General features: G+C 44.0%; 1 protein-coding gene across 1 annotated transcript in view; it reads right to left on the bottom strand.

Moving 5' to 3' along the window:
* Positions 1-10,999: 10,999 nt before the first annotated feature.
* Positions 11,000-15,578, bottom strand: part of shc3 (SHC (Src homology 2 domain containing) transforming protein 3) — a 376,522-nt gene continuing 371,943 nt past the window's right edge. The window contains exon 12 of the mRNA XM_085984744.1: positions 11,000-12,909. Within this exon, the coding sequence (XP_085840870.1) occupies positions 12,781-12,909 (129 nt within the window). The 3' untranslated portion in view covers positions 11,000-12,780. The remainder of the gene's footprint in view (positions 12,910-15,578) is intronic.

The raw sequence follows: 15,578 nt of genomic DNA, 5'->3' as shown, positions 1-15,578 counted from the left end.
TCCCAATTTTGGCACAAGTCCCCAGATATTAGTGAGGAGGACTTTGCAAGATCGACTGGGCTGGGTCTGCCATTGTCATGTTCGTAGCTGGTGCTGAGGTCGATGTTGGGTGATCCATCTGGTTTTATTTTTATTATTGTTCTTCGTAGCAGCTTGTTTACAACTGAGTGGCTTGCTAGGCCATTTCAGAGGGCAGTTAAGAGTCAACCACATTGCTGTGGGTCTGGAGTCACATATAGGTCAGACCAGGTAAGGATGGCAGATTTCCTTCTCTAAAGGACATTAGTAAACTGGATGGGTTTTTACAACAATCCGATAATTTCATGATCACCATTACTGATACTAGCTTCTGTTCCAGATGTAGCTAGTTAACTGAATTTAATTTCCTCATGGTGGGATTTGAACTCATGTCCGAATCATTACTCCAGGCCTCTGGATTACTAATCCAGTAATATAACCACTATGCTAGTGTACCTTTACATGCATATTTATTTATCAGAGTGACTATTGATGACAAGGCCAGTCTGCATCGTGCTATTGGCACCGCACGATTTAGGGTTAATGGCTATGGGTTGGTGTTAGTGATTAGAATTGAGGTTAGGGTTACTGGTTTGGAGTTGGAGTTTAGGTTGTGGTTAGGGTGTTAAGGTAAGTGGTTTAGTGGTTGGATTAGGGTGTTGGGGTAGGGTTAAGGTTAACATAGAAACATAGAAACATAGAAGATAGGAGCAGGAGTAAGCCATTCGGCCCCTCGAGCCTGCTCCGCCATTCAATGCGATCATGGCTGATCATCCAAATTCAGTACCCGGTCCCTGCTTTCTCCCCATACCCCTTGATCCCTTTAGCCTTGAGAAATATATCCAACTCCTTCTTGAATATATTTAATGAATTGGCCTCCACTGCCCTCTGTGGTAGAGAATTCCACAGGTTCACCACTCTCTGGGTGAAGAAATTCCTCCTCATTTCTGTCCTAAATGGCCTACCCCTTATCCTTAGACTGTGTCCCCTGGTTCTGGACTCCCCGACCATCGGGAACATCCTTCCAGCATCTAGTCTGTCTAGTCCTGTTAGAATTTTATAAGTTTCGATGAGATCCCCTCTCATTCTTCTAAACTCCAGCGAGTACAAGCCCAATTGATCCAATCGCTCCTCATACATCATGTAGTGTATGCACCTTTAAGAGGAACTATGTTTTTGAAGCCCCTGTATACTGTAGTACCAGTAGTGACCACTCGGGTATATAAGCCTGTGTAGCGTCTTGTGTTGTTAGTTCACCTCCAGACTTTGTTCAGTAAACACTTGTTAAATCAACTCCTGCATTCCGTGTCTCCATTAACACACGGATCTAACAGTGGCAACGAGTTAGAAACGAACTTACCTGCAATTCGGCAGCACCTCAAGGGGATCGATTCCTCAGATGAAGGTCGAAGCCAGAAGCAAAAAAAATAAAAATAATAAAAATAACTCGAAGAAACTCGAAAACGAGGGCTAGGCTTGGTCTCCAGTCTGTGGAGCACTCAGGGCACAGCCGGTGCTGCAAAGCAGGTCGGCGTTCGGACCGAGCAGAGGGAGGGGAAAGTCCCAGAGGGTCCGCTCCACGACGGGAACGGTTCTCCAAGTAACGGAGAAACTATTGAAGCGATATATTAAAAAAAATAGAAATACCGCGAAAAGCTGCAGGTCGCAACGGGAACCGCGGAGAACAGCATTGGCAGCAGCGGCAGCGGCGGGAAAGCGCGGGAGGCGCCATCTTAACTCGGCGGGGAAGAAAGAAAAGCACGGGAAACGCCATTTTAGATTTTCAAGATGCCGAAGACTGGCAATATTACTGCTTTCGATAGTGATATAGAAGATTGGACCACATATGTGAAAAGAGTGGAGGTATATTGCAAGGCGAATGAAGTAGCGGATGATAAAAAGGCATCGGTACTTCTAAATCTGATGGGCGCAAGGACATACGGGCTGTTACGAAACTTGATCACTCCAGCCAAACCGATGGACAAGAATTTTAAGGAGATTGTTGATACCTTACAGGAGCACTTAAACCCAACACCGCTGCTGATAGCGGAACGATTCAAATTCTTCAGGAGGAATCAGCACAAGAATGAAAGTAACGCTGATTACCTCACCGAATTACGAAAGCTGTCAAAGCACTGCCAATTCGGGGCAGGACTGGCAGATTCTCTACGAGACAAATTTGTCTGCGGTCTCCTAAGCGAAGAAACACAGAAAAGACTACTTTCTGAGAAAGATTTGACACTGGACAAGGCTTTCAGTGTGGCTGTATCATACGAAGCAGCAGCAAGAGGAGCTGCAGAGATACAGCAAAAGCCACAGGACTTCGGCACCCAGAAATGACACGGGGTTTCGAGAGATGTTATCGCTGCGGCAGATCCACCCATGACCAGAAGGACTGCTGGTTCAAGGACAAAGCATGCAGGCAATGCGGAAAGATGGGACACATTGCACGTTGTAAGATTCGCGAAATTTTCATAAATAATCACGCAGGAAATTAGGGTTAATAAAACAGCTTTATTGACCAAAAGAAGCTTGTACAGAGAAACCTTTGATAAAAGGGCACACAAAATGGCTGCCAGACCTCGTGACCAGCTTCTGAGACCATTTGAATTTCTGTTACTGCAAGCCAGACAGGCTTGTGGATTAAGGACATTAAAGCCCGCGAAAACCAGTTTCGGGAAGCCGAAACTCATGGAACTGAGTATACATATTGATTAGATTATAAGTACAGGACAGATTTGGGTAGCAGGATGAGACCCATCAAGAAATGGGCGGACAATTGAACGAACACTTAAACCCATTTACTGTACAAAGAGAAGCCGTTTAACAGCCATCAAGGGCAATCTCCAGACCGATCAATATACAAGCCGAGTTACGGTGACAAAGCAAAGACATTATCGGCCCAGGAAGGCCAGTTAAGCTATCACCGACTCCTGTTATGAAGACAAAACACCCCTGCAGAGAGTTCTGCCTGCCAAAATTATTACAAAGACAGGACTATGATTTGGCAGGAGATAAGAATGTTCCAAAAAGGTATAACTGTGGATTGAAAAAGTCCATCAGTACGCTTCGGAGTGGCTTCGGAACTTGGACGGTACTTCTTCAACTTCTTCGGTAAAACATTTCAAGACCATCAGAGACCTTCACACAGCACTTCGGTTCGGAACGTGTTCGGTGTTCGGGCAGGCAAGACCCGACCACGACGAGAAGACGACGAGAAGATTTTGGCTTGGAAGCCAGCTCGGCCAAGCAAGGCCCGGCCATGACGAGAAGACGATGAGGATGGCCCGGGTACTTTTGTCGGGAGATCATCGACGACCCAGGCCGAAGAAGAAGACACCCTGTGCTCCAGCTCTGCTTCAAATCAGAAGGACAATTATGACTGTATAAAGAAAGCTTTTTGGGACCAGCGTCCCGCCCCGAGTAAGACCATCGGGAGATCGACGACCCAGGCCGGAGAAGAAGACACTCAGGGCCCGGCACTCCAGTGTCTCAACATCACATCGGCGAGCGATCATCGCAGGAGAACCAAGAGGAAAACAAGCTGCGCCAGAACTTTCCAAACCCACGTGACGACGGAAAGCTGTGTCGAAAGGCTGCAAACCCCTTTTCGCAATTCTTAAAGTGGTGAGCATGATCCCGAGTTCCTCAAATCGAAACTTAGTTAGGTCTAGGGGAGGGGGTTAAGGGTAGTTGTAATGTGTTACCCCTTTTACGATGTGCCGTGTGTTCCCCATTTCCATAGAGTTAAGTTTATAGATGTGTGCATGCTTGTAGTTGCTCTAATCTGTGCATATGACATGTATTTTATAATGCTGCAAACTGTTCAATAAAGGCATCCATTTCGTGCTATTCGACCTGGTCTATTGAGTTTTTCTGCACTACAGCTCCCTGCACCTAAGTCCAAGGTCGAGAACCGTAGGGGCGAGTGGGTCGAACCACTCACGGGTAATTATTGCAAGAAGCCTGGCAGGAGACCAGAGCAAGCAAGAGAAACCCCCTACAGAGAATCTCCCGATGGTCTTCCCCGGGGCGGGACGCTGGTCCCAAAAAGCTTTCTTTATACAGTCATAATTGTCCTTCTGATTTGAAGCAGAGCTGGAGTACAGGGTGTCTTCTTCTTCGGCCTGGGCCATCGATGATCTCCCGACAAAAGTACCCGGGCCACCCTCGTCGTCTTCCCGTCGTGGCCGGGCCTTGCCTGGCCGAGCTGGCTTCCAAGCCAAAATCTTCTCGTCGTCTTCTCGTCGTGGTCGGGCCTTGCGTGCCCGAACACCGAACACGTTCCGAACCGAAGTGCTGTGTGAAGGTCTCTGATGGTCTTGAAATGTTTTACCGAAGAAGTTGAAGAAGTACCGTCCAAGTTCCGAAGCTACTCCGAAGCGTACTGATGGACTTTTTCAATCCACAGTTATACCTTTTTGGAACATTCTTATCTCCCGCCAAATCATAGTCCTGTCTTTGTAATAATTTTGGCGGGCAGAACTCTCTGCAGGGGTGTTTTGTCTTCATAACGGGAGTCGGTGATAGCTTAACTGGCCTTCCTGGGCCGATAATGTCTTTGCTTTGTCACCGTAACTCGGCTTGTATATTGATCGGTCTGGAGATTGCCCTTGATGGCTGTTAAACGGCTTCTCTTTGTACAGTAAATGGGTTTAAGTGTTCGTTCAATTGTCCGCCCATTTCTTGATGGGTCTCATCCTGCTACCCAAATCTGTCCTGTACTTATAATCTAATCAATATGTATACTCAGTTCCATGAGTTTCGGCTTCCCGAAACTGGTTTTCGCGGGCTTTAATGTCCTTAATCCACAAGCCTGTCTGGCTTGCAGTAACAGAAATTCAAATGGTCTCAGAAGCTGGTCACGAGGTCTGGCGGCCATTTTGTGTGCCCTTTTATCAAAGGTTTCTCTGTACAAGCTTCTTTTGGTCAATAAAGCTGTTTTATTAATCCTAATTTCCTGCGTGATTATTTATGAAAATTTCGTGAATCTTACAACGTGTATGCAGATCTGGAAAGAAATCCGCTGACAGTAAAAAGGTCAATAAGGAAAAGTACAGAAAGGTACAAATGATGACGGACAGTAGCTCCGAAGACCAGAAGAGCGAGAGCGACTCCGGAAACAAGAGGCTAAGCTGTCTCAAATTACATAATGTAATTGCCAAAGAAGTTTGCCAGACCATTTGGGTTACCCTCACGATAGCGAGGTCCCCAGTCAAAATGGAGCTAGATACAGGATCAGCTCTAACCGTCATGAGTCGACGGGATTACGAGCGGCTATTTCTGCATATACCTTTGAAAGACACATCCATTATCTTGAAGACATATACGGGGCAGAAAGTATACCCCAGAGGGAAAATAAGGGTGCCTGTTGTATACAACGGCAAGGAAATACAGAAGTTGTATTTATACGTTCTGCAAGATGGTGGTCCGCCGTTGTTGGGACGTGAATGGATCAGAAAGATACGTTTAGACTGGCACTCCATTCAGGCACTGCCGGTGACCAGTAAGAAAAAAAACGATGATGACGTCATACCCGGACGATTAAAAGAAATCTTGGCTAACGCCAAAGAAGTGTTTCAACAGGAACTGGGAACCCTGAAAGGCGCCACCGCCTCAATAACAGTGGAAGATGCGGCAATTCCCAAGTTTTTTAAGGCAAGGCCGGTGCCATACGCAATTCATCCAGCCGTCGAGGCAGAGCTGGAGAATTTGGAAAAAGCAGGCGTGTTATCCAAGGTAGATTGGAGCGAGTGGGCAACACCCATCATCCCGGTCATGAAGAAAACGTTGTATAATGATAAATCTGAAGAACAGAGAAAAGTTCACATCTGTGGGGACTTCAAGGTGACTGTAAACCCGGTTCTTCACACGGTACAGTATCCTCTTCCGAGGATAGAAGATATTTTCGCCTCACTATCCGGAGGGAAACGTTTCACCAAAATTGACTTAGCACAGGCATATCTACAGATGGAGGTTGAGGAGGCCTCTAAAAAGTATCTCACGATAAACACACACAAAGGCCTGTACCAGTACAATCGACTGGTTTTCGGAGTGGCATCAGCTCCGGCTATCTGGCAAAGTGCTATGGAGCAAGTCCTGCAAGGGATTCCGTGGACTCAATGCTACCTAGACGACATCCTTGTAACAGGAGAAAACGACAACGAGCACCTTGCCAACTTGGAGCAGGTGCTCACGAGGCTGAGAGAACGGGGCCTACGAGCAAATCGCCCCAAATGCGAATTTTTCCAGAAACAAATATCATATTGTGGCCATGTCATTAACGAAGAAGGGTTGCATAAGTCACCTGAAAAAATTGAAGCGGACGTAAAGGCCCCAGTGCCTGAAAATGTCTCACAATTAAGGTCGTTCCTGGGATTAGTAAATTACTATCATAAATTTTTACCAAACTTGTCGACGGTTCTGCACCCGCTTAACGCACTGCTGCAAACGGGAGTAGTTTGGAAATGGAGCGAAGACTGTAAATGTGCCTTCCATAAATGCAAAGGCTTGATCACGTCCAGGGAAGTGTTGGCTCATTACAACCCATCACTGCCAATCAGACTGGCGTGCGATGCATCCCCTTACGGCGTGGGAGCAGTATTATCGCATAGATTCCCTGATGGCTCGGAGCGGCCGATAGCTTTTGCGTCACGCTCATTGAACTCAGCTGAGCGTAACTATGCCCAGATCGACAGGGAGGCACTCAGCCTGGTGTGGGGGGTGAAGAAATTCAACCATTACCTACACGGACAAAAGTTTACCTTGTTGACTGACCATCAACCCCTCGTCTCCATATTCAACCCTAAAAAGGGCGTTCCCATTATGACAGCGCAAAGGCTACAGAGGTGGTCCCTTTTCCTAGGGGCACACCAATATGACATAGAGTACAAAGGAACAAAACAGCATGGGAATGCTGATGGGTTATCGCGCCTACCGTTGCCAACGGTGGAAGAGGCGCCTACAGTGGACCCAGTGGAGATATTCCACTCGACCACAGTGGAATGTCTACCGGTGATAAATTCTACCATTGAAAAGGAAACGCGAAATGACCCGACTCTCTCACGAGTCTACGATTTAACGGTGAAGGGATGGCCAGCACATGGCGAACCACTGTTGCCAGCATTCTCGCAAAGAAGAGAACAGCTGTCAGTGTGCCGAGGAACCTTGATGTGTGGATCCAGAGTGGTGATTCCACCCAAACTCAAAGATAGAGTGCTAAAGGAGCTTCACGAGGGGCATCTGGGTGGAGTGAAAATGAAGAACTTAGCCAGAGCCTTTATGTGGTGGCCAGGTATCGATGGAGACATCGAGGAAATGACCAAGAGCTGTCTAGGATGCCAGAAGGTCCAAAACGCCCCACCACAAGCCCCTCTACATCCATGGGAGTGGCCCTCATCTCCATGGCAAAGGGTACATATCGACTTTGCTGGTCCATTTATGGACTCAATGTTCTTAATCGCGGTGGATGCACACTCCAAGTGGCCGGAGGTAATAAAGATGTCCTCCACCACCACGGAAAAAACCATCACACTATTAAGGACCATATTTGCCAGGAATGGGCTGCCTGAACAGATCTGTTCTGATAATGGACCGCAATTTGTATCCGAAGAATTCAGGAAGTTCTTAAAAAACAATGGGGTTAAGCACTACACGTCCGCCCCATACCATCCCGCCACCAATGGATTGGCTGAAAGGTTTGTCCAGACCTTCAAGAAGGCCATAAAGGCCATGGGTAATGAAGACATAAATCTACAACATAAGGTAGATAACTTCTTCTTTGCGTACAGGAATGCAACACATGTGGTTACAAACCAAACCCCCGCCATGATGTTTTTCAATAGAAGACTAAGATGCCGGCTGGATTTGGTCAAGCCAAACGTCAGAAGGGATGTAGAGAACCGGCAATTTCAAAGAATGAATGAAAGGCCAACTAGAACCTTCCAGATAGGTCAACCAGTTTTGGCCCGGGACTATCGTACCGAGAAATGGCAGCCTGGAACTATTTGCACACGACTAGGACCGCTGATGTATACCGTGGACATTGGAGAAAGCATAATAAGGCGCCATGCTGACCAGATCATAGAGTCATCTGAAAAAGGACAACCTACACCACAACTCTATATGCCTAGTGATGAAGCAGAGATACCCATAGTATCTACCTCCGATCCGGTGATACTGGAACCAGATGAACCCAACAATAGCATTGAAGCCGAATCGACCTTGCCAAAAGAACCTACTACACCACCGAGGCGTTATCCGGACCGAGTCAGGAAGCCTCCAGAGAGACTGAATTTGTAATTGATTCACTTCAGCAAATGTGTATATTATTGTTCTTGTAAAAATGTTATTTAATGATTACTTAAAATGTTATGTACTATTTATCTAAAAGGGGAGGAATTGTAGTGTATGTACCTTTAAGAGGAACTATGTTTTTGAAGCCCCTGTATACTGTAGTACCAGTAGTGACCACTCGGGTATATAAGCCTGTGTAGCGTCTTGTGTTGTTAGTTCACCTCCAGACTTTGTTCAGTAAACACTTGTTAAATCAACTCCTACATTCCGTGTCTCCATTAACACACGGATCTAACACATCATTCCTGCCATCCCAGGTATCAGCCTGGTGAATCTTCGCTGAACTCCTTCCATGGCAAGAACATCCTTCCTCAGATAAGGCGACCAAAACTGCACACAAAACTCAAGATGTGGTCTCACGAAGGCCTTGTACAACTGCAGCAAGACATCCTTGTTCCTGTACTCAATCCCACTCGCTACGAATGCCAACATACCATTTGCCTTCTTAACCGCCTGCTGCACCTGCATGCTTACCTTCAGCGACTGGTGCACAAGGACACCCAGGTCTCGTTGCACTTCCCCTTCTCCCAATCTATTGCCATTCAGATAATAATCTGCCTTCCTGTTTTTGCTACCAAAGTGGATAACCTCACATTTATCCACGTTATATTGTATCTGCCATGCTTCTGCCCAATCACCCAACCTGTCCAAATCACCCTGGAGTTTCTCGGCATCCTCCTCACAGCACACACACCCACCCAGCTTTGTGTCGTCTGCAAATTTGGAGATATTACATCTAGTTCCCTTGTCTAGATCATTAATATATATTGTGAATAGCTGGGGTCCAAGGACCGATCCCTGCGGTACCCCACTAGTCACTGCCTGCCACTCGGAAATAGACCCGTTTATTCCAAAGGTTAGGGGTTGGTGGTTAGGGTTTAGGTTAGTGCACAGGATTAGGGTTTAGGGGTTAGTGGTTTAGGTTAGAAATCACTGTTGCCAATACATTGACAACGGCTATTGCCAATGTGTTGCTGATATGTTGCTATTGATAACATTGTCACTAAACATGTCCTCTATTTATTTATCTGTTATATGTACTGTCTACTTGCAATGGATAAGGAAAATACTATTTATTTTGCAAGAACCAATCAAAAAGCCTACACCAGTGTTTTCCATAAACTTCTTTCTGAATTTATTTAATGGTGATGTGTATCCCTCCCCCCACCCAACAGCCTCCAGCTTTTAGAACAGCATAATATGGAACTTGCCATGAGCAACACTGTGGGAGAGTTGCTAATATGTATATATATATAAAACTGTGTCTATCATTTATTCATTGCACGTCATGTATCTGTCGCAGAAAAACATCTTAATACCTCAAATGTTTGAGGAACCAATCAAAAATCACTTAATTTTACTCTTCCTATGCATCTATCTCACAAACTTCTTTCCAAATCCTCCCAGCAGCCATGTGCACCTCTTCTCAAACCCAACATCACCTTGTAACAGTGTAGCCTCCAACTCAATGTTAGTAATGCCATAGGAAATCCACGAGTGTGCGTGTGTGCCAATAGCAGTGCCGGCTCTGGAGATGCAAATATCGAGAGCGTGACATCACGCTCTGCGAACTTCAACCTTAGGACTGGGTCCTAAGCTTGCTCTGAACAGCGAGTGTGCAGCAGACTGACAGAGATGCTGTCAGCACTTCTTAAAGGGACACACACATCTTTCAGGTAAGTTTGCATTAAGCTTTTGAACTGGATTTTAATTTATTTTATTGAAGTAGTGGCTTGGTGCAATACATGTTAAAAGTTTCTTAAGTGTGCAGGGAGTTCAGTGAGTGCTGCTGGATGCTTGCAGGGCCTCGGATGGTAAAGGAAGGTCACTGAGAAGACAGAAAATGCTAGAAATACTCAGCAGGTTAGGCAGCATCCATGGGGAGTGAAACATAGTTCACATCTCAGGTCGAGATGCTGCCTGACCTGCTGAGTATTTCCAGCATTCTATGCTTTAATTTCAGATTTATAGCATCCGCTCACAAAAGTAAAGAGGCAGACGCAGAAGAAGAAGACGCAGTAGAGGAAGAAGAAAGAAAGAAAGAAAGAAAGAAAGAAAGATTCTTTTTAATGTTATTTTTTTTCAGAAGGCAGTTGATCTGTAAGGGCTAAAAACTAACTATTTTTACATGATTTTTATTTTTTTCATTTCAGGAGGCAGTTCCCCTTTAAGGGACAAAACTGCATTCTGAAATGACAGCCTTGCTTTAAGAGAAGGCTGTTCTTGCTGCAATGACGCTAAGGCCACACTACATTGGGGCCTCCTGCTGGGACGAACGCCACCAAAATGGCCTTGCACAGTAAGTTTAGCACTGGGCTAATGTCAATTTACCAGTCCTGCCAGCGCCATCAATTTTGGCAGCCGTTAATAACGGCCCACAGTGGCACCAGCAGGTTTTTAGCAATGTTGAATTTCTAGGCCAAAGACTCTAACAGACAGAGAACAAAAGACCTGCTGAGCACTTCCAGCAATTTTTGCTCTTATTTCAGTTTCCACCATTCCTGTTTTTCTTTTTATCATTAGGACTCCTCGACCATTTCACTAGCATAATGCCATTACTGAATATCAATGTTTTCTGAAAAATTTTCGTTCTGTATAAAATATTTTTAATTAAAGTTTTATAAAGAAAAACACAACATGCCACATAATTGTTGTTTTATTGCCAACAGTCATACAGTTTTTTTAATAATCAACAAATACAAATGTAAACATAGTTTATGAAAAAATGTTGCAATTCATTTATATTCAAAACAGCAGCCTCTGAGATACGCACTACTATCTGATCAAAAGGCACATTTTTCATAGCACAGCTAGAAATTCAGTGTTGCCTGACTGAACTTGTGAAATGAATTCTCTTATCTTCAGCAACTGTTTCGTATGTTTTAAAATTGTTGCATTAACCCTCACCCCACTGAATAAAGATGAACTCTATGCAGTTAGCACAACACTAGCATTTTAAGAGTTAAATATGAAGACAACAGTATGTTTTGCCCGATACTGTGCATTAATTTCACGTTTGTGCTAAGCTTTGATGGTAGTTTTCCATGAAGTTGAGAATAGTAGTAAAAATTCGTCAATGATGTCTTGACTTCTACTAGACTTGTCAAAGTGACAGTGATTGGTAGCCATGGATTTGGTACAGTAATATCATGAGGAAAGCCATCCCAACCAACAACAAACTCTAGTTTAAGCACTTTTTTCTTAAATTTTAAGCCTTCCAATTGATTTAAATAAATAACTAATCTATTGCAGGCTTTGTGCGTATTTTATGTAAGCTTTTAATAAGCTAATATGACTTGCTGCTAAGCAAATATCTTGAAAATTGTTTGGCATGTTTATTACATCAAAATGCTCTGTTACCTACAATTTACAATCATGAGAAAAATTGTAACATAGCTATTCATTCAATTCACAGAACAAAATAATTATACAAATTCAAGAATTGTTTTTAAATAACTTAATTATACTGTGGTAGATTCTGGTTGGTTTAAGTCTCTGAGTAATAAGCAAGTTTTCTGCATCCAACCACACAATATGCCAGATAAACTGCCTTATCAATAAAATGTTTAATATGGAATCATTTTTCATCAGCTGTATTTAAAATGTACATTGTGTTGCTTTCATACCAATATCAGTTATATGTCTGTGTGCAAAAGCACTTAGTACTCAAAAGAGTTAAAATGGTCTGCAAGTAAATGAAAAACATTCAAAGTGAAAATCCCATGTAACAACCACTTATCAATGGCAGATACTCTGTCATTATGATTCTCATGTGTTCATAATTTTTCAGATAAAAACAACGCAGTCATAAAACACGTTCACGTAAACACATTGTAAGTAGGATTTCATTTACAATCTGCAAAGACAAAATAAACTACACCATCAATTTTAGTTTTATCACCAAATAGCTATTTGAAGATTTTGACTTTTTTCTAAAAGACTGTAGTTCCTTAAAATAGTAGCTGCAATTAGTCATTTCTGTTAAACATCTTCCTTTAAACATTTTCAATATTGTGCTTCTTTAGTAAAATGTTCCATGTGAAGACATCAAGAAAAAAAATCCTAAAATATAATTTCTGCATCATGTGTGCTAGATATCAGCATTTCATCTATACAATAGTAAATGATTCAATATCTCTTAGAAAGTGAAAATCCCATCAATTATATTGATTCAAGTTGAAACACAGGGCATAAAACATCTTCACAACTCCTTTTTTCCAACCCAACCTTTAACATTAAGTATTCAAGTAAAACTCCTACTTCCTTTGAACCAGACAACATCAATTCACATAAATCAGACAGTTATCTCAAGATCCAGAGATCTCTCCTCCCCGTTTCCACTAAATAATAGACCATGGAGTAAGAATTTCCACCAGGTTATTAAAATCACACGACTAGCTCTGGAAATCATTGCTTTCTCTCAACTGATTGCTTCAGGCACAGTTCGCTCCCAGCTGAGATTATAGGCAAATTGTTGTCACGGTGATGGCAGATAAGATGGCTAATGCTTTCAAATATATGATCTTTAGTTCGAACCTTTAAAAACAAACAAATGAAGATTATGAAAAGTATAGTGTCAGAAACTACCACACAGGCATTTTTATATTTCCCACACAGGACTAAGGTGCTTTTTCATTGAATTTGAATGTTTTTAGAATTTTTTGGGTAGATGCAAATCAAGATTTTAGTTACATGATTTGTACAAGCATTCATGCTATATGCATAACCTGGATAATACAGTTCACAGAACAGGCATACTGGTTTAATTGCAGCTTTCTTTTGTGTTTAGAGCAGCTACAATGAAGTTTGTTAGAACAATACAGTCTTAAAATTGCAATAAGGGCAAATTTTGTGTTCATTGAGACATGAAAGATTGTAGGGAAGAGAATATGCTTCCACTTCTTATATCTATTGTCAGCATCAGGTACCTCCAGGCCAGGAATAGCACAGCCAAATGCAGAACAACACTCCTGCTATACTGTCCCAACAACGTGCCATAGCGCCAACCTCAGAAGATTATCTCCTCTTACACTAGTGTGATAGTTCAATTTCCCATATCAACCACCCCTTCTGAGGGAGCATCAAAACATGAATAATTCTACTACCTTGAACAGAAGCCCAACCAATCCCCATCCAGCACCATCCTCCTCTGCCTGGCTGAACTTGTTCTTACATTGAATAACTTCTTTTTTGACACCACTCACTTCCTCCAAATTAAAGGTGTTGCTAGATGAACCCAGATGGATCCTGTTGTGTCCGTGTATAATAAGACACAGACTGCAGGAGAACGGTACAACAGGTGTTTACTCAATGTGGCTCACACTGGAACTGATCTGTACAGATAACTACTCAGTGCTATATACAGGTGTGGTCACTGCCGGTACTGCAGTATACATGAGCTGTAAAACATAGTTCCCCCCTTAAAGGTATATACATTACAATTCCTCCCCTTTTAGATTAACAGTACCATAACACTCATTTAACAATTAAATATCAAACTAATTACAATTAACACTTTTAACATGCAACATTAGCTGAAAATAGTCTATTTATATATTCAGTCTTTGGGGAGGCTTCCTGATCCTTTCTGGATATCGCCTTTCCTGAGTATCTTGCTCTTGGTGCGGAGGCGATTCTGGCCCCCTGTCGTCGGTTGGTTCATCAGCTTCCGATGCTACTGTTTCTGGGGTAAATGCGACCTGTACGTCGGGTTCATCATCAGGTACGTATGGGCGAGGCATGGGTTTGAATTGTTCCTGTGACTCTAGGATCTGGTCAGCATGGCGTCTCACGATGCTCTCCCCAACGTCCATTGTGTACATTAGTGGGCCCTGCCGTGTGCATATCGTTCCTGGCTGCCATTTTTCTGTTCGGTAGTCGCGGGCCAAGACTGGTTGCCCGACATTGAAGCTCCTTGTTGGCTTCTCATGGATGTGCTGGAATTGCTTACTCTCAACATCTCTTCATATGTTTGGTCTGAGCAAATCCAGGCGAGATCTTAACCTTTGGTTAAGGAACATCATGGCTGGGGCCTGGTTGGTGACTGCATGTGTCGCATTCCGGTAGGCGAACAGGAAATTGTCCACCTTGTGCTGCAGCGGAATGTTGTCATTGTACATAGCCTTTATTGCCTTCTTAAAGGTTTGTACGAACCTCTCAGCCAATCCATTTGTGGCTGGATGATACGGGGCGGATGTGTAATGCCTTACCCCATTCTTTTTCAAGAACCTCCGGAACTCTTCGGACACAAACTGTGGCCCATTGTCGGAGCAAATCTGTTCTGGCAAGCCATTCCTGGCAAAAATGGTCCGTAGGACTGCAATCGTTTTTTCCGTGGTGGTGGAGGACATTTTGTTGACCTCAGGCCATTTCGAGTGCGCATCCACGGCTATTAAAAACATTGAGTCCATGAATGGACCAGCAAAATCAATATGCACCCGTTGCCATGGAGATGAGGGCCACTCCCATGGGTGTAGAGGGGCCTGTGGTGGTGCATTTTGGACTTTCTGGCATCCTGAGCAGCTCTTGGTCAGGTCCTCAATTTGTTTATCGATTCCCGGCCACCACACATAAGCCCTGGCTAGGCTTTTCATTTTTACCCTTCCCAGATGACCCTCATGAAGCTCATTGGGAACTCTATCCCTTAACTTGGGTGGAATTACCACTCGGGATCCACACATCAAGGTCCCCCGGCACACTGACAGCTGTTCTCTCCTTGTCGAGAATGCTGGCAACAGTGAGTCGCCATGTGCTGGCCATTCCTTCACCGTCAAATCATATACCCGAGACAGTGTCGGGTCATTTCGGGTTTCCTTTTCGATACAAGCGTTAGTTACCGGTAAGTATTCAACTATAGTCGAAAGGAATATTTCGACAGGATCCACTGCTGGTGCTTCCTCCGCAGTAGGCAGTGGCAGGCATGATAGAGTTTAGAGTCATAGAGTTTTACAGCACAGAAAGAGGCCCTTCGGCCCATCGTGTCTGCGCCGCCCATCCATCCCTGTCCAGTCTAATCCCATTTTCCAGCATTTGGTCCATAGCCTTGTATGCAATGGCATTTCAAGTGCTCATCCAAATGCTTCTTGAATGTTGTGAGGGTTCCTGCCTCCACCACCCTTTCAGGCATTGAGTTCCACATTCCAACCACCCTCTGGGTGAAAAAGTTCCTCCTCAAATCCCCTCTAAATCTCCTGCCCCTTACCCTG

The sequence above is a fragment of the Somniosus microcephalus genome, chromosome 1 (genome assembly GCF_052327205.1).
Source record: "Somniosus microcephalus isolate GS21.2 chromosome 1, FLI_Smic_1.0, whole genome shotgun sequence".
NCBI lineage: Eukaryota > Metazoa > Chordata > Chondrichthyes > Squaliformes > Somniosidae > Somniosus > Somniosus microcephalus.
This window is presented reverse-complemented; position numbering and strand designations above follow the sequence as displayed.